The following is a 19562-nucleotide window of genomic DNA, read 5'->3' as shown; positions in this document are numbered from 1 at the left end:
AATAAGTGAGGAAGAAAAGTCTGTTTGTTCCTCCGTTTTGGATAAGGTATGTAAATGTGATGAAAAATAAACTTGTGGCATTTCAGTATTAACTGATCTGCCCTCCTGACCTTTATTCTGTCTCTGTCTTTATCGTCTATAGCTAGACTTCCCTCATCCACACTTTCCCACGTGGCCGCTAGGCTGGCTCTGATTGCAGCCCCACAAAGACCACTCCCAACAGTGCTCTTAACCCGAGACATCTCTCCAGCCTCAATGGTCCATGCCTTTAATCCCAATACTTAAGTCCAGCCTGGTTTATAAAGAGATCCAGAACAGCCAGAGCTGTTAACACATAGAACCCGTCTCAAAAACAAAACAAACAAACAACAATAACAAAAACTCTAAAAGCTAAATGACTAACTTTGGAAGCTTAAAAAAATAAGGAGGTTGCCTAGCAGTGGTGGCTCACCCCTTTAATCCCAGGGTTAGGCAGATCTCTATGAGTTTGAGGCCAGCATGGTCTACAAGCTATGCAGAGAAGCCCCGTCTCAAAAAATCAAAACAAAATAAATAAAAATAAGGAGGTTAAAAAGTCATGTGGGATGACTGATTGATTACCTCCAATTTTCTATGTCTAATAGAGTTTCCTCACCTCCGGCCTCAACAACCAGTTGCTTATGCAACTGGAAAAGGTTATGTCTAAATGACAAATGACTTTGAAATGCTTACATAAACAATCTGTCCAGTTCTTTGCTCCCCAAATAAAAAAAGATAATTCCAATGGAAAGAGATTTTAGATGATAACTTAGATGAAAAATACTCTATAGCTAGCGTATAACGAAGGAAAATAAAATGCTATCTATTAAAATTAATTTAAAAGCATTAATTTTAAATTTGGAGTTAGGCATAATAAGGTACATCTTTAATTCCAGCATTCAGGAAGCAGAGGCAAGTGAGTGTGAGACCAGCCTGGTCCACATAGCAAGCTACACAGGGAGACCTTGTCTCAAATAAATATAAAAATAACACATTAATTTGAGATCTGGGAAGATGGCTTAGCAGAGAAAGGTGCCTGTGGTCTAAGTTCAATCCTGAGAACCAGTGATACGTTCTACTAAGTAGGGGAGAACAGGATCACACAAGCTGCCCTCTAATCTCAACATGTTGGGGGCCTGTGCATATACAAACAAATAAAAGTAAAGAGAAAAAAATGTAACTTATGACAGTTTTTTAAAATCTATTTCTGGCTTTTGATCCTTCCATGTAACGTCTCTGCTACCCATGAAGTAATGGAAGGGCCTCTGAAAGGCAACCTGCTTTACGAAACAAAAGACCAAAAACTAAAACCAAGGCCCCCAGTAAACAGGCAACCCCAGATCAAACCCTTGAGTGGCCATCTGTGGAATACTAAACATACAGATGCAGTAGGACACAATCATGCTTGTAATTAGCCATCCTGAAAAAATGGTTGGTTGTTGGCTCAGTGTGTGTCTGTTTTACTTTCTAAAACCGTCTACCCGTGGCTCCCACAAGAAGACACATGTAAACTTGGTAACCTATAAGCTCTGCAGGATAATAGCTCAGACGTGAAACCAGAGCTCTGGTGTAGTACTGCTCTTTGAAGTCTGAAGGCTGGCCTCATCTGATGCATCCTGTGCCAGCTGTGCAGCAGCTGGGAGCTGTCAGCAGAACAGCACTACCTCCATGCTGATTCACGGATCGAGGACTGTGTGTGTGTGTGTGTGTGCGTGTGTGTGTGTGTGTGTTGTGTGTGTGTGTGTGTGCGCGCGCGTGCGCGTCTGTGCATCTGAGCTGGGAGGAGCCTGCAAGCATAATGACCTTCCCCCCCCACACACACACACACACACACACCCGTCACCACAGTCATCAGGGAAACTCTGGGGCATGGTGCAGCCTGGATCCTCGGCATTTGGGCAACAGGCCATGATGTTCCCAGGCATCCCTTTCACTTCATCTTTGACACACCAAATAACTGAGGCTCCAGGAGGTTGTGAACAAAATGAGCCTGCACTCAGTCCCAGTGAGTGGGAGCAGGTACCAAGTAAGGCTCCTCCTGAGTCCTAAAGCCTTCCAAAAGCTTGACCTCAGAAAACTCACTCTCTCGCTCTTCAAAAATTGCTCCATGGATTTCAAGCACAGCACACACTTGCCAGCCTCTGTCTCTCACCATCACCCTCCAAGTTGTTTTCTCAATTTGCGTGCGTGCGCGCGCGCACACACACACACAGTGTCCATCATGCCTACTTGCCTAAGTAGCACAGGATGAGCTAATGAATGTTCAACATGACAAATAATTTTTGTACAACTATGAAGGAGCTTTATCTGTTGGAAAAAGGAAAAATCAGGCAGTCAGGCAGAAACCACCCACTGGACCAAAATCACCAATCTCTGCTTTTTGGTTGGCATCCTGGCAGGGCGGTGGGGCAGGGTAGAGTCATCTCTAGATGACCACTTGAAATTATTTAAAACACAGTTATGGCGGAGAAGATGGACACAGGAGTAAAAGTGCTTCCCGCACAAGTCAGACAACCCGAGTCCAGTCACCAGGACTAACTAATACCACAGAAGGAAGGAACCAACTCCTGCAAGTTGTCCTCTACCTGCTGTTATATCCACCCACTCCCTAACATAAATTAAAATGTTAAAATCTCCACAGCCACACAGCACCCTTCCTGTAACTCACAGACAATCAGAATTTTTCAAGAATCTGTATGCACCACTCAGTTCCTTCTACCTACATCCTAAGAGTCCACAGTGGCCCAGCTGGTTCCAGCCCTATTTATTAACAAGAACACCAACAATGATCACTGACTGGTGACTCCCTGGCTTTAGGAGTGGTCCTTCGACAGTCACCCACTTCCCCGGGGGTCACCTACCTATATGAGTGAGTTTACAGAGATGCCACATAAATTTGAGGCTCACCTTTTTTTATCTGGGGAGGTGGGAAGAGGGTGTCAATGCCTGAGCTAGAAGATTTAAAGGCAAGTAACAGGACCAATCAGAAGTAAAGACGCAGAAGAGCTAGGAGGCAGAGAAAACAAGACAAATGCAGAAGTGCAGAAACACACAGAAGGTGGAAGGACAAATGAACAGTTCACAGGGCTTCAGTTCCTGAAACTCGGCCACCTCGACTACGACAGGAGCCATGAAAATGGATTTATTTTGCCCTCTGGCTCAGTGTTCTGTGTCACAGTATTTCCACTCCTATCCAGAAAAATACACTTCCACCGGGGCAAACAATGAATATGCATGAGGATTTTACATAGTAAGCGTTCAATAAACACTTCTTGAATTAATGAATAAATCTCCCCAGCCTAATGGCATCTGCTGTGGATTTTAAAGATCCTAAAAAGGAAGAAGGGGAGGGGGCAGGTGCTGCTGATTTCATTTGGTGAGTAGCCTATTCTGCTGCTAACCAGTGCTTGTGATGACTAGCCTGACCTTCAACCAGAGTTTCTCCAACAAAATCTATTGTGATACAGATAGTTCAAAGGCTAAATCGTGGCAGACACTGGGAAACTTAAAAGGAGGGAGAATAAAGAAACTTAACAGGGGCTAGAGTGATGGCTCAGTGGTTAAGAGCACTGGCTGTTCTTCTAGAGAATGTAGATTCAATTCCCAGCATCCACATGGTAGCTCCCAACTGTCTATAACTACAGTTCCAGAAAACTTGACATCCTTACACAAGCAAAACAATGCACAATTGTGGACAGGTGGTGTCTGTCCTGTCTGATCCTGCAACCGTTTAGTCCCAAATAAACACACAGAGGCTTATATTAATTATAAACTGGCCAATGGCTCAGGCTTCTTACTGGCTAGCTCTCTTAATAATTAACCCATTCCTATTAAATTATGTATTGCCACGAGGCTGTGGCTTACCCGTAATGATGTGGCATATTACTCCTTTGGCGGCTACTGGCGGCTACATGGGGGCGCTCTCACGACTCTGTGTTCCTCTTCCCAAAATCCTCCTAGTCTGGTAGCCCCGCCCACACTTCCTGCCTGGCTACATCCTGCCTGTCCATTGGCCAAAACAGCTTTATTCATCCACCAATGAGACAAACATATATTCACAGCATACAGAAGGACATTCCCCATTACACAGTAAATTAACTAACTAGTTAATTAAAAAGAAAAGAAAACGAAACTTAAAACAAGGGCTGTAGATGTAGCTCAGTCATTAGAGTGCTTGCCCAGCACGCAGAAGCCCATGGGCTCCATCCCCAGCATGGATAAATCAGGCCAGTAATCACAGCGCTACGGAGACGAAGGCAGCAGGGCCAGAAGTTCTAAATCAACTCCAAGGCTACACTGAGCTCATGAATAAGACTCTGTCTCTAAAAATACACAAATAAAACACAGTGCGGAGTCTTTCAGCCAATAGCAACTATTACTAATTTTCTTCAATAACTAGAAACTTACATAAAATAGTGAGATAAACCAAAGGTCTGCATCAACTATTAGTGCCTAAAAATGATCGATTTTGCAGATGTGTTGCAGTGCTTAAAAAATGTCTTCAGTCAGCATAGCTCTGTGAGTTCAAGGCCAGTCTGGTCTATAGAGTAAATTCCAGGACAGCCAGGGTTTTTATCTCCCCCCCTTCCCCCCCCTCTCCCACTTCTTCGGTCAGATGGGGTGATACAGGCCTTTATTCCCAGTACTCAGGTAGGAGTTCAAGGCCTATAGTGAGACTCAGTCATCACCACACACACTGACACAAAACAAGTGTTTTTCGGCCGGGAGACTGTCCTTGTAACAATAAAGGAAGCTTTGCGTGGGCATCTAGTGGAAGGCCCTATTTAAAGGATCTGATAGATGAAAAAAAAGCTTTGGAACTCTGGCACAAGGAGCTGCATAGGAAAATTAAAATCCTGCCTGAGTCCAACCATTTTTTTCTCATATTTTTATCCAATTTTGAGTCTTACAGTTTCCAACCCACTGAAAACTCCCTGTCTCCTTGACCAGAAGCTTCCTCAGATTTCTTTAGTATCCCAGGGCATCAGCTACACAGTTCACCTTTAGAAAATTTGGTTTTCATGGTACACTAGAAATACAGTACAAGCTTTAAAAAAAAAAAAAAAAAAAGCAATAACAAAACATACTGATTTGGTTGTGGTAAGAATTAAACTGTGACTGAATGTGCCAGCTCCTGGTAAGTGTAAAGCCCCCAGCACAGCATAGTGAGTCTAGTCAGCTTCTAGACTACACAGGAGTGATCACACAAGCATCCAGTGTGAACAGCACGCAATGAAGCACACTGGAGTTGGCAGAAATTCAATTTACAGGTTTCACAGACCACTATAAAATATCAAGGAGTTGCCCCGTGGTGATGGCAAATGCCTTTAATCCCAGCACTCAGGAAGCAGAGGCAGGTGAACCTCTGTCAATCTGAAGCCAGCCTGGTCTCAAATATATTTATATACAGTTTTCAGGGGTAAAGACGTTTGGGGTCTAGAGATGTGCTTGCCTATGACGCATGAAGCCCTAGGTTCATCTTAGCACCACATAAAACCAGGCACAGTGATTTCTACTTATAATCCCAGAACTCAGGGGGGAACAGAAGGCTCTGGAGTCCAAGGTCTTCCTCAGCTACACAGCATGTTTGAGGCAAACCCACGCTGTGTGAGAAAAGAGCTTTAGGGGCAGAGCAGGCAAAACAAGCAACGTGCCTTAAGTTTTCCAAACCATGTCTGCTATAAGTCTTCCTGTTCAGCAGCAAGAATTGGTAAAGAGGTAGAAATGACCAGCACTTCTAGGGTAGGAAAGCTCTTTTCAAGAGTCTGGCAGCTGCCTGAGATGTAAAAATATAGTTACCCAAAGGGTATATACTCCCAGCTCTGTATGCAAAGGAGCTAAAAGCATGTCCTGCACATGCATGTGCATGGTAGCAATATACATGAAGGTCCACCGAAGCCATCTAATACTGGCCCAACATTTCTATTCACTCTATAAATACACATGTATGCAGACTCCATCCACAAGGATGCTTCTGCAGCCATTTGCAATAGAACCTAACACAATCCCAAATTCCCACTTACTACTGCTAAAGAAATGATTCAGCCATACAATATGATATATCGTCGCACTGGGCATTTAAAAAGAGAACATCCTGATGGCTCAGCTGGAAAGGGAGCCTTAGTTCAATTCTAGAAACTCACACAGTGGAAGAAGTAAGCCAACTCTCACAAGCTGCTGCCCTGACTTGTGCACAGGGCCTGTTAAGAATGGAATCAATCAATAACCCCTCCCTCCTTCCCCCCAAACACAAAGTAAAAAGGGAACATTTTAAAAGAAAATCCAAGGAATTAAAAAAAAAAAAAAAAAAAAGACCAAACTGTTTTGGTAGTAATGTTTGATTTTCTTAAACAATTAAGCAAACTGTCGAGTATCACAAGTTCATCAAGTTCGGTGGCACATACCTTTAATCCCAGCACTTGGGAAGTAGAGTCAGGAAGATCTCTGTGAGGTCAAGGCCAAGGCCACCCTCATCTACACAGAGAGCCCCAGACCTGCCTGCTGTGCAGTGAGACCCTGTCTCAAATGGGGTGTGGGGGTGGAGGGGAGTACACATCTTTAATCCCAGCACTTGGGAGGCAGATGGGTGGACCTCTCAGTTCAAGGCCAGCCTGGTCTACAGAGTTCCAGGACAGACTGGCTCCAAAGCCACAGAGAAACAATTACCACACAACAATGACTTAGGGAGAAACAATTTAGGAATGACCAGCTGCCATTTGCTAAACACAAACCCTTGTATCTCCCTCAGTGCCTGTAACCTCAGCACTGAGGAGGCTAAGACAGGAGCTCAAGTTTAAGGCTGGTGGGGATTCCTTACTGAGTTCCAGGCTAGCCTGGACTATATAGTGAGACCCGATTTTGGGGGGTAAGGGGGACTGAATGGCTCTACAAGCTCAATTCCTGGCATCCAGCCACCCGTGGCTCCAGCTCTCTCTTCAGGCACTGCACCCCTGAGGCGCACATACATACTCTGGCGCGCACACCCACACCTAAACATAAAATTTAGATAAAAATTTTAATGACTCCAATTGTCTTGCAAATAACACAAACAGGTTGTTCAGTGTCTTGCTGAGGCTATCACTACTGAAGGGCTTTAAGACTTCTTTTACCTGGACCTTTCCATTATCAGGGCTTGTAACTGGACAGTATCCTGATTCTGTGCATAAAATGCACCAGATCTCTCAGTATTATTGACATTTTCTAAGGTTAATTTTTTTGATGGCTTCCTCAGGAAGGCTTGCCAAATTACACTTTATCCCCATGAAAGATTTCCTCCAATGATTGCTGTCAAAACCCTTACAGTGAGTTGTAGCTCAGTATTGGAGAGCTGGCCTAACAAGCACAAGGCCCTGAATGACAGTTCTTGGGCCACTAACAATTTTCCTTACGAAAACAACCACTTAAATCTTCTTAACTCTTGTTCCTTTTCTTCCCGCCCCCCTCCCCCTTTGGAGACAGGATCTCTCTGCACACACCTGGCTGTCTTGAAACTCACTATATGAAGCTGACCTTGAACTCCACTAAGATCCACCTGACTCTGCCTACAGAGTGCTACTGATTAAAGGCATGTGCCACCACACCCAGCCTTACAACGTTTATTAAAAACCACCTAAAAATCAACACAGAACTGTCTAAATTAATAAAACATTTAAATCTTATGAATGTGTTTCAATCCATAAACCTTTAAATTTAAATAGTTCCATCCTTTAAAGCCACACATCCTTTGGCCCAGGTAGTAATTTAAGATCAAATGAGGTTTTCAACACAATTGGAGGCTAGCATTCTGTCTGCTATGAAGTACTGTGCAGATCGATGGAAAATCAGTTGTGTGCCACCCCGCATGGGTTTGCAAAGAACAGATACATATCTGTGCCGGTCCAGGATATTTCTGGAAAGACTCACGAGAAATTGGCAACATTAGTTACATTTAGAAGACACTCCTGTGTCTTCGCCACCAACTTTTCTCAATTTACTCTTATGTACCTCTACACAATTCACAACTATACCAGGCTTAACTTGACCGCAAACTACATAGCCCTAACCAAACATCATCTTAAGAGGTGTAACAAAGAGCAGAAGGAATGTGCAGATCCCATCAGCGCGGAGTCTCTTTGGAAGGAACCCGGGAAAGCTGGCATCTCCTCCAGAAGGGCCACCCTTAGACCTGGGAAGAAGCCAGTCAGGGGATGTACTTAAATTAACTCCTTCCTCTTCCCCCTCCTCTCGGCTTCCTTTAAAATCGGTCTTATTTTCCAGCAGCCCATCAATCTAGAATGTACTTTCTACTAAATTCCCATGTTTGTATAAACACTTCCTACATCAATAAATGTTGTCACCAATCGAGGCCACTTAGGAAAAAGTCCAAGACCAAGGCCTGGAAACCAGTTTCTTAAAACCTCACCCGGAGGTGGACACCATCCGCCCCAGAAAAACGCGGCACATTCCCTCAACCGCGCAGCAGACAGCTATGCAGCTGACAATGCGTTTCCAGGTACAGCAGCACACTGAAGGCAAGCTCTGGCTTCGACACGAATCCCGACAATGCCAGCAGCTGCCAAATTAATTCATTTGGCCTTCGAGAACTGAGGCACTAAGAAAAATCACCTCGAAAGCTTGCTTTTCTGTCTGCTCGGGCTGGCGGGGATTTCTCAAAAGTGACACCTCTGGGGCTCTTAGAATGCTGCTGGGTGGTTCAAACGCCATCACCGTGACACCTTTCTGGAGGGAGGGCAAGGATCCCCGAGGAGGCCTGAGGAGGGCGCGATGGCGTGGGGGTGAGGGGGGGCAAGGGCCAGGGCCTCACCGGGGGTCCCACGCGTCGCTGAGGCGCAGCGGGGCTCGGGCCCTCGGGCCCCCAAAAGATCAGCGCCCTCGGAGCTCGGCAGAGGCTCGGACACGCGTGAGGACAACCGCGCCAGCTCTCGCGGAGTGAGGTGGGTTCGAGGGCAGGCAGAGCGCCCTCCCCGGCACCGCGGGGGCCGGGTGCATTTACAGAGGTGACCCCGCGGCCCATCCCGGGTAAAGTTGCAGCCGCAGGCGCGCGGGCGGCGAGAGGCGCGAGGAGCCGGCCAGCCGCGAGCCTCGTGGGGGTGTGGCGGGGGCTCTCACCCGTGATGTCCAGGTACAGGTCGTCCTGCTGCTCCAGGCGGTGCAGCTCCTGCGGCGTGGAGCTGCGGCTCTTCTTCACGCCGGGGGAGGCGGACGAGCTGCGGCGCGAGCAGGGGGGCGCGGTAGCCCAAGACGAGCGCCGCTCGCCCTTGCGCTTCATGGAGGCGGCCGCGGCCCGTCAGGGGACCGCGACCATGGCCCGGCAGCCCGGCCCGGGTCCTCGAGCTGCGCCTCCCGCCGCCCGCGTCCCGGGGGCCACACGGCGCTGGCCGGCGGCTGGGGCGAAGCGCGCGCGCCCTGGGACGCTGCTGCCTGGGCGTCCGAGCTCGGCGGGCCGCGGCTCCCGGGGACCCCCAGGAGGGATGTTCCGTGGAGCTTCATTCACAAAAAGAAGGGCCCACAACCCTCCTCGGGGCCCGCCGGCTCGGGCCGTTCATTGGTCAGCGCGGCGTGACGTCACGCAGCCGGGGCCTTCCTACAGGCAGGTACTCGGTGACGCCATAAAGAAAAGTCTGAGCGCTTCCGCCAATCGGGCAGAGAGCGTGCTGGCGACCCCTGGGTGGGACGGGACCCCCCCCCCTCCAACTTTTGTGTCCTGCGTCCAGGTGCGACGCCTCGGTCACCAGTTCCTCGAGTGCGTCTCCAAGTTCCTGCGCAGCCCTGACCCGGGAACTCCACTCCGGGTCTTCGGGATGGGGTTTTCTTTTTTAAGTGTTTCTTGGGTTTCCTTGTAATTCGCGCCAAAGGAGCCTGGTCATGGCCGCCTGCTAGCAGTGTAGCCTGCTGAAACGGTCGGCGCGCAGCTCTGTGCACCCCAGAACTTGGCTCAGGCCCGCGCTGTTTTCCTCCACCTATCGGGACAGAGCAATGAGGGGCTTCTGAGAGCCGGTAAAGCCACCTGGAGACGCGATTTACCGTGGTGGTTTGCTCCTTCCGGCACCTCACCCCGGGAACCTGGAGCTGCGCTAACTCTTGCTGAGCATAACCCGGGTGCCCACGGTCCGATTTAACGCCAAGCGTAGGAGCACGTGGCCAGCTGAGCCCTCGGACTTTTCTCTTTCAGTTCTGCAGGGATACAGCCCCATGGTTTGCTACTGCGGTGAAAGGATGTCAGACCTTTTGGGAACTTGACCACAGCTGCCATTTTGAAGGGCCTAGCTCCATCGTAGCATCTAAATGGGCGAGGAGACTGGAAACAACCTTTTAGAGTCGATGGTCCCAAATTCTCCATCTGCAGGACAATTGCTGTTGTCAACAGCGATTTAACTTCTTATCTGCAAGGGAAGCCAGAGTCAGAGAGCCATGAATTTCAGCCCCTCCCCCCCTTCCCACAAGGAACCTCTCAGAAATGCAGATTTCACGGAGTTCCTCACCGAAGAGTAATGCTGACTTTTGTTTTAAAGCGGCCCATTAAGCCTACTAAGTAGGAAAAGAAAGAGTGTAGGACAGCTTTTCCTTCGCCAGGAACCGCTTAAAAACTAACTTGGTTTCGTATTCATCGTTCGGTTTTCCACAAAGATATCAACGAAGGCCTTACATTTAAAATGTTCTGCATGTTTGTAACGGTAGCAAAACATTTGACATAAAGTCTTGCACACTGTCCCAGGGCTCATAGTAGAATGGCCACCACGTATTAATCAGGAATTTTAAGATGATCCCTAGGATTACAGGGAAGAAAATACTCTAAGATTATGTATTGTTCTGTCTCGATGTGCATCCCGGACTGGCCTCAAAATGGCATCTGCCTCTCCAGTGCTGGGATTACAGGTGGCGATGTCTAGTGTGTTCTGCTTTTTGACGTTCTGAGACTTACACCCAGGGCCTTGCACTTGCAGGGCAAATGATCTATTAGTAAGCCAAATTCCTGGCCCACGTTATCTTTTTGAGACTGGCCTAAGAGCCAAGTGGTTTCCAGTTGATTATTTTCTCCCACCTTCAAAGAGAAAGTTTGGGCTAGATTCTAGCTGCCAGAAATTCTAACAAAAAGTATATGGTTTAGATAAAGAGGGTAAAACTTATGCATACATAATTATACCACGTAATGGTTTTCATATTTTGGAAATTCATAATTTTATGATCTTGCTGAAACAGTATTTTTAAAATGAGGCTTTTGATTACACCTTCTAATTATTCTGACCAGACGTGTCTTTCATTCTTAGGAACTGTAAGTCCATGTGCTAAACTTGAATTGCAGGCCTATAGTATAAGAACTTAGAAAATGGAGGACAGAGGATGAGTTCAAGGTCATCCTCTGTTACATAAGGGGTTGGAAGTCAGCCAAGGCTACAACCAGATCCTGTTTCCAAATAAAATGATTCAAGGCCAGTCAGATGGCATAGTGTGTAAAGACACTTGCCAGCAAGTGTGGCAACCTGAGTTCAATCCCTGAGAACCCATTTATTAGAAGAGAACCAGCTGACACATACCCCCTCCACACATATTAAAATAAGTAAATGTAACCTCAAACTCTCCTTATATTTTGTTTTTTCCTGCCGTGTTTAGACAGTGGCAGGGAAGTATCTTAGCTGATCTTTGTTGTGTGTGTGTGTCACATTTCCTTTGAATTGTCTGATTTCTTCAGGCAATAATAAGCTGACTTCTAGGTTCTGAGAATCTGGCTACAGGAAAGTGCCTGACTTTGCTTGCACGAGTACATTACTGTTCGTTGTTTGATCACTGGTCATAGGATTGTGGAGTTTGAAAGCCTCTTAGACAATATTTGGTCCAAGGCTGTCTTTTGACAGTGAGGACAGGAGACTCAGGAGTGGTCGGTCAGTCAGGATAGAAAGACAGAGAACATTATGGGGACCTGGGAAGGAGAAGAAGCCCCCTTATTCGGGAGTATGACTGAAGTGTCTCAACAGCTGAGAATCAAGAATTCAGGCTGGGACTAGAGAGGTGGTTGAACAGTTAAGAGTGAACAGCGCTCTGGCAGAGCACCTCAATTTGGTTTCCAGCACGCAAGTCACTACCACCTGTAATGTCAGCAGCTCCAGAGGATCTGCTACCTAGGCACTTGGACTCATGTGCACCTACCTGCTGCTGCACACAAATCTTTAAGGAAAAGAGTTCCAGACTGGCCTGTCAGCGGTGGTGCAGGCCTTTGATCCCAGCATTCAAATTGGAGAATGTTTTTCATTTTGTTTGAGACAGGGTTTTTCTGTAACTTTGGATCCTGTCCTGGAATCACTATGTAGACCAGGCTGGCCTCACAGACCTCTGCCTGTCTCTGCCTCCCAAGTGCTGGGATTACAGGCATGTGCCACCATTGCCTAGCTGTATTTCTTTTATAAAGAAACGTTGTCAGGGGCTAGCAGTAAGTTTTATATCTTTTAAAAATAAACTGACCCCCAGGCTGGGGGTGGTGGCGGGCGCATGGCTGCTCTTCCAGAGGACCTGGGTTAAATTGTGCCCATATGGCAGCTCACTACAGTCTATAACTCCAGTTCCAGGGACTCTGACATCCTCACAAGACATGCATGCACACAAAACACCAGTTTTGTTTTGTAACAGCCATAAAACATAAAACCATAAAATAAAAAACCATCTTTAACTGCTTGTGCATACAAGTACATCCTGTACTTGTGTTAATGCAGATATGTATGTTACTGTCAAAAGTTTGTGTGTTTTCAGAGCTAAGGAACCAGACACCAATGAAAACAGATGACCCTGGTGATTCAGCATCTCATTGCATCTCTGTTGCAGCTTCCTCAGGGTTCTGCATCCAGAAGAGCTTCAAGGATGCAGAGATGGTCCAGCTTCACAGATTACCCTGGCCAGGACTTCAGATAAGCCTTGCACTTCCCCCATTGCACAGAGACTGGACAACAAAAATATAGCCAACTCTCCCAGGACTTGACCGTTATCCCAATTTTCTCAGTCTCCTAAAAATGTCGGTGTCCCCAGACAACAGAACACCCACATTCCCAAGAGGTGGAATGGATGGCTTTTGGGTTATAGATATCTGTCATAATTTAGTGGCGGTGGGGGGTGAGGGAGTGGAGGGGGTTGTTAGAAGTTATTAGTCATGGTCAGGAAAAAAGCTAAATAACAATCTCTTTTTGAAGGAAAAAAAGAAGGATATAATATTAAATGATGAGCTAAAAGGTTAGATTGTTGATTCTACTTTTAAATAGCTAGTCTCATATTTTACACTGGTATGGATTTTTATATATTGATACAATTTAAGGTTATTTTTTTTTTCCTTCTACTGTGTAGGCAGAGGTTTTCTGTCCCAGGAGGGGCTTCTAGTTATAATTGTAGTTTTTCTTACTTATGACAGAAGGTAAATTACAGTTAAAAGTTTTCTTTTTTAGACAAAAATGGGGAAATGTTGTAGAATTATCTTTTTGTACACTGTGAATATTTGTCACTTAGATTAGCTTAATAAAAAGCTGAACTGCCAATAGCTAGGTAGGACTTTCAGGGCAGAGAGGACTCTGGGAAGAAGGATAAACACGCCAGGAGATGCAGAGTGAGCAGGTTAGCACTATGGAGATGAAATAATAAAGCCATGAGACAGAAAGTAAGTTAATATAAATGGATTAATCTAAGTTCTAAAAGCTAGTTAGAAAGAAACTTAAAGGGCTGAGCACTGATGGTGTACACTCTTAATCCCAACACTCAGGAGGCAGAGGCAGGCACATTTCAGTGAATTCAAAGCCAGCCTGGTCTACAGAGGGAGTTCCAGGACAGGCAGACTTCAAAGCTCCACAGAGAGAAACCCTGTCTCAAAAAAAAAAAAAAAAAAAAAAAAAAAAACAAAAAAAAAAAAAAAAAAAAAAAAAAAAAACAAAAAGGAACAAGCCTAAACTATCATCTGAGCTTTCATAATAAGAAGTCTCTGGTTATTTGGAAGCTGGCTGATGGGACAAAAAGTGGCTACATCAGCCTCCAAGTGCTGGGATGAAAGGTGTACACCACCATGTCATGTCTGCCACAAAGTAAATTATTTTTTAATTTGGTTTTTCCAGACAGGGTTTCTCTGTGTAGCTTTGGAGCCTGACCTGGAACTAGCTCTGTAGATCAGGCTGGCCTCAAACTCACAGAGATCCGCCTGCCTCTGCCTCCCGAGTGCTGAGACTAAAGGTGTGCGCCACCAACCCCGGCTAAGGTAAATTAAAAATAAATAAAGAAATTATATATATATATATATATATATATATATATATATATATATTTATCACATGATAAAAACAAAGATGGCACAAGGATTCTGAGTGGACTCCAAAGTCCCATGTGTTAAAGGTTTGGTCCCCCCTAAGCATTATGGGAAATGGTGGGAATCAGGAGGTGGACTCTAGGGAAGGGTTTTCAGTCACTGGAGTCATGACATCATAGGGAACTGTGAGGCATGGGGTTCTTTGTTCTTATAGCTCTTGGCTATGAAGTAAGCAGCTTTATTCTACATGTTACTTTTGCTGTAATCTGTTATCTCACCAATGGCCCCAAAGCAGTGGGCCAGCCAAGCTTAAGCCTCTGAAACTGTAAGCCAAAATAACATTTCTTCTCTTTAAGTTAGTTATCTCAGGTGTTTTCTTACAGAAACGGAAAGCTAACCCAGTGGGTATTAGTTCAGCGAGTTATAAATTATATATGGCAGGTAACCTCTGCCCAAAATAGTTTATAGAACCAGTGAGTCTTTTTTGTTTGTTTTTTGAGACAATGTCTATGTAGCTCTGGCTGTCCTGAAGCTCACTATGTACACCAGGGTGGCCTGGAGCGCTGTCTGCTGAGTGGTGATATTAAAAGCATATGAGTCTTTTTAAAATACCAGTGTAGTTTAAATATGATTTGAGCACATCTCCCAAAGATCCATGTGTGCTGGGAGTTCCTGATGAGATGGAACCTTTAAGAGAAGGGATTAATAGAAAGTCAGTAGGTGCTATGCCCCAGGGATTAAAGGTATTTGCCACCACACTTGGCTTGGTGCTATGCTAGTGAACTTCCAACATTGTGAGCTAAACAAACCTCTTTTCTGAAGTACCTGGCCTCTGGTATTCTGTTACAGCAATAGACCGTGTGAATAACCCTTCACACAGACATGAGCATGATTTCCTAGGTCAGACCTCTATCCAGACCATGTCTTGTAGACATTTCCCTGCCTCTAATTCCCTCTCCTTGCTTTGCTCTCTACTGCCTATGTCAGATAGATCTTCTGGCACAGTATTTTGGCTTCTGAAATTTATTTCTGGCTCTTTTCATCCTGACCGAGTTGGACCAGCTCTTCGGGCTGAATCCAGGTACTCTTAGACACACAGGGCTTGGACTCTTCAGAAGCAGCTGCTGACTCAAGTTAACTCCGCCTGTGGGTCCAGATGCCATACCAGGTCTCCTCCTCCCAGGGCAGGACACAGCAAGCTTCCCAGTCAAAATCAGCAAAGATAATCAGGTAACTGGAGATAGCTAACCACCTCCAGTACCCACACTACACACATATTTCTTGCCAACTATTAAAAAACAAGAAAGACACTCATATCCAACTCTCCCCTTATGGACACAGAAGTAATTGAAAAGCATCAATTTCAAATCTCTTCCAAGGCTATAGAAATGAAAAAGCAATTTATTCTTCATCTCCTGTTGAGGATAGGAAGAACATTCTTGAAGATTTTCTTGTTTGAGAAGAGAACTACCTACCAATTCGAATGTAGTGATTTCTCCTATGTCTTTTTTATTCAAGCCCCTTCGTGGGGAGGAAAGCCTTGGGTCTCCATTTTCCCACAAAGGCCAGAAGAGGGCCTCAGATTCCATCATATGTGTTTTGGAAAATGAACTCTGGTCCTCTGCAAGAGCAGTACTTAAAACGGCTGAGCCACCTCTTCAGCCTCCATTCTATTTTTAAATGCAATTATGTGAACAGTGAATCCTTTAATCCAAAGTCAGAGGTTATGGAAGAGGAAAAAAATCCAAAGGTTAATAACGGAACCCATAACTTAGGCAATCTAATTCTGAAAACTGTGAAAGTAACTCATATCTTGTGCATGCCTCTGTGTCTGTGTGTGTGTGTGTGTGTGTGTGTGTGTGTGATATATATGCAGTTATGCCAGTGTGTGTGTGATGGTCAGAGGTTGACAAGTGTCTCTCCTCAACCAGTCTCCATTTTTTTTTAAAATTAGTTTAAACTTTTAAATTTAAATTTAAAATGTTATGAGTGTGGGTGTTTTGCCTGCCTGTATGTCTTGGTACCTCGTGCATGCCTGGTGCCTGCATGAGGTACCAAGGTCAAAGAGGACATTGGATCCTCTGGAACTAGAGTTACAGACAGCTGTGAGCTATCATATAGAATAGCCCTGTTCCTTTGGAAGAACAGCCAGTGTTCTGAACCATCTCTCCAACCCCTCCCCCTTTATTTTTTGAGACAGGGTCTCTCATTGAATTTGAAGTTCATCTCATTCAGTGGCTGGCTGGCTAATGAGTTTCAGGGATCCACCTGCCCCCACCCTTACATCCCTTTTAGGACGTACATTGCCTTCTGCAGGTGATTCTTATATTTCTCCACTCACAGAGATAACTCTGACTCAGGCTCCTGACTGTTGGGACTGAGGGTGTATACCATCACACTCAATTCTGGTCTATTTTTCAATTCTAGGCCAAAATAACCTAAGAAGGCACACAAGCAGAAATTAAACATATTAATTTAACTTGATATATATTATTGGGGATGTTCTCACTTGCTCTCTTTTTTGTTTGTTTCTGGGTTTTTAGCTTTGTCTTTTTTGTTTGTTTTTGTTTTGAGACACAGTTTCTCTGTGCAACCCTGGCTGTCCTGAACTAACTAAGTAGACCAGGCTGACCTGTAACTCAGAAATTCTCCTCTGCCACCACTACCCAGTCCCATCCCTACTGGATTTTTGGGTGTGTTGTTATTTTCTTTGAGACAGGGTCTTGCTAAGCAACCCTGGGTGGCCTGGAATTCATAGAACAATGTTTGCTTCTGCCTCCTGAATGCTGGGATTTTAATGGATTTTGCATGATTTAATTGAAAGCCTGGAGCTCTCCAGTTTTCAATGTAGGAAAATGACACATTTTTTTTTTTTCTTTTCTCCAAAAGTGTCAGATGCTTATGGTGTTTCAATGTGGTGGCAAGTCTCTATACCAGGAAGACTTTGGGGCTAAATTTTAATCATCTAAACTCCTAATAAATAGGGATCATTTGTGTGGGCAGACATAGCTGAGATTCTGGGGAGCAAAGTGATAGTTACAAGCATGCCAGGCAAGAGCTCAACCACAGAGCTACACTCCCAGCCCTCTGTCAGTTGTGAGACAGGGTCTCATTAAGCTGCCCCCGGACTGGTCTCCAACTGTTATCCTCCTTTCTTACATTCTGTACTGTATAGGTGAAAATGCAGGCCTATGAAATAAAAAGCTATTCCCTATTTACATAGTCAGTAAACGTGTTCGCCTATGGCATTTTAAGTTCTTAAGGGTAGAAGTCTAGAAATGTCGGTGATTCACCAATTCCAGACTGCTAGTTGAATAAAATGAAATAACAGCAAGCAACAATAGCTAAAGAACCCTTTAAAGCATTCTGACTACCTTCCTGTACCTTTAAGTCGTCGCACGAAGACTGGCATAATATTTAAAATGCTTTTCTAGAAACACATTTCACATCTGTAAATGCTTTGAGTAAATATTTCACTGTGGTGATCAAGGCTAATCTGTAGCTTCTGGGTGCTGCTTTGAAGAACTCTAGAGCGGAGCTATGGGCTGCTCCAACGGACTGCAGTCCCAAGGCTTTCCAGTTTCGGTGCAACAGTCTGCTCCACGCAAAGGGACACGTGTCATTCATTTTTTTGTCCTCTTTTGTGCTTCCTTGTTGAATCAGGGTCTTATGTGGCCCAGCCTGGTCTCATACTCACTATGTGGCTGAGGATAATCTTGAACTTCTGATCTGTCTGCCTCCATCTCCCAAGTGCTTCAACTACAGGGATGTGCCACCGTGCCTGGGCTTATGCAGCACTGGGGATCTGAGCTTCCTGCATGTTAGCCACTCTGCCAACTGAGCTATGTTCCCTAGCCCTATTTTTAAAAATTACATTTGTTTGTGCTACACATGTGTGTGCTACAGCGTGCATGCATGTGTTGGGGGGCTGTCAGAGAACAGTTTGCACTATCCAGTTCTCTCATTTCACTAAATGGGTCCCAGGCATGGAACTAATCCTAGCTTTTGGGAAGCAGAAGTAAATAGAGCTATGTAAATTTTAAGCCAGTCTAATCCACATTGTGAGCACCACGCCAGACAAAGCTCCATGGTGAGATCCTGACTCACAAAACAGCAAAAACCTACACACACGAAGCTGCAGAGATGGCTCACAGGTTAAGAGCATAGACTGCTCTTACAGAGGTCCTGTGTTCAAGTCCCAGTAACCACAGGGTGGCTCGCAACCATCTATAGAGATCTGGTGCCCTCTTCTGGCGTGCAGGCGTACATGCAGGTAGAACACTACATACATTTTAAAAAATCTCTAAAAATCATACATTTAAATGTATACAAAATATATTTTCAATTGTTTATACATTTATATCAGATATACACACATATTTATTTAAATGTGTGTATGTATATAAAGATTTTTTTTTTCTACAGCTGCTTTGTTTTCTGGGATCATGCTGTGTGGTATGAATGAGGATGGCCCCCATAGGCTTACATATTTAAATTCTTAATCCCCAGATGGTGGCTAAACTCCTGTTTAGGAAGGAGTAGGGGGTGTGGCCTTGTTAGAAGAGGCGTGTTACAGGGGAAGGCTTCCAGGTTTCAAAAGTCCATGCCATTCCAGTTGGCTCCATGCCTGTCTTAACATGTGACCTCTCAGCTACAGAACACGCCTGCCTGCTGCCACGCCACCAAACATCCCTTGGTATGATGTCTCTTCATAGCAATAAAATGTTACTAAGACACAGCCTCTTAGATACCCACACTTTGGTTTGTTTTTCGCAGGTGTACATGCTAAACAAAATGTCCTCAACCATTTTCCTGGTACTGGACATTTGGGGCATCTCTAGTTTATAGCTGTGTCAGTGTTGCAGTTGGCAGCTTCCAGCCTGTCTGGCTTTTGAGTGAGGCAGACTCTGGAGATGTATACAGTACTGGGATAATAGGTGTGCACCATCATGCCTGGCTGATTATTGGGACTTTATTTAATTATGTGAGTCTGTCTGTATGTCTTGAAGAGAGTGTTGGATCCCCTGGAGCTGTGGTTGTGAGCTGCCTGACGTGAGGTTTGGGAACAGTATTTGGGTCTACTGAAGATCAGTGAGGGTTTTTTAAATTTGGTTTTGGCTTTTTGAGACAGGGTTTCTTTGTGTAGCTTTGGCTGTCCTAGAACTAGCTCTGTAGACCAGGCTGGCCTGTCTGCCTCCCAAGTGCTGGGATTAAAGATTGTGTACCACCACTGCCTGGCTCAGTGTGTACTCTTAATATTGAGTAACTCTTAGCT

General features: G+C 45.2%; 1 protein-coding gene across 9 annotated transcripts in view; it reads right to left on the bottom strand.

Annotated features, from left to right (window-relative positions):
* Positions 1–19562, bottom strand: part of Cdc14b (cell division cycle 14B) — a 118973-nt gene that overhangs the window by 77397 nt on the left and 22014 nt on the right. For 2 of the 9 annotated variants that reach the window (XM_051194129.1, XM_051194130.1), the window contains exon 1: positions 9127–9706. The exons of the other annotated variants lie outside the window; for them this stretch is intronic. In XM_051194129.1, the coding sequence (XP_051050086.1) occupies positions 9127–9286 (160 nt within the window). In that variant the 5' untranslated portion in view covers positions 9287–9706. Of the gene's footprint in view, positions 1–9126; positions 9707–19562 lie in introns of those variants that run through there. 9 annotated transcript variants of the gene reach the window in all.

Source organism: Phodopus roborovskii, unplaced genomic scaffold (assembly GCF_943737965.1).
Source record: "Phodopus roborovskii unplaced genomic scaffold, PHOROB, whole genome shotgun sequence".
Lineage (NCBI taxonomy): Eukaryota > Metazoa > Chordata > Mammalia > Rodentia > Cricetidae > Phodopus > Phodopus roborovskii.
Note: the sequence above shows the minus strand (reverse complement) of the source record. Positions and strands in the feature narration are given on the sequence as shown.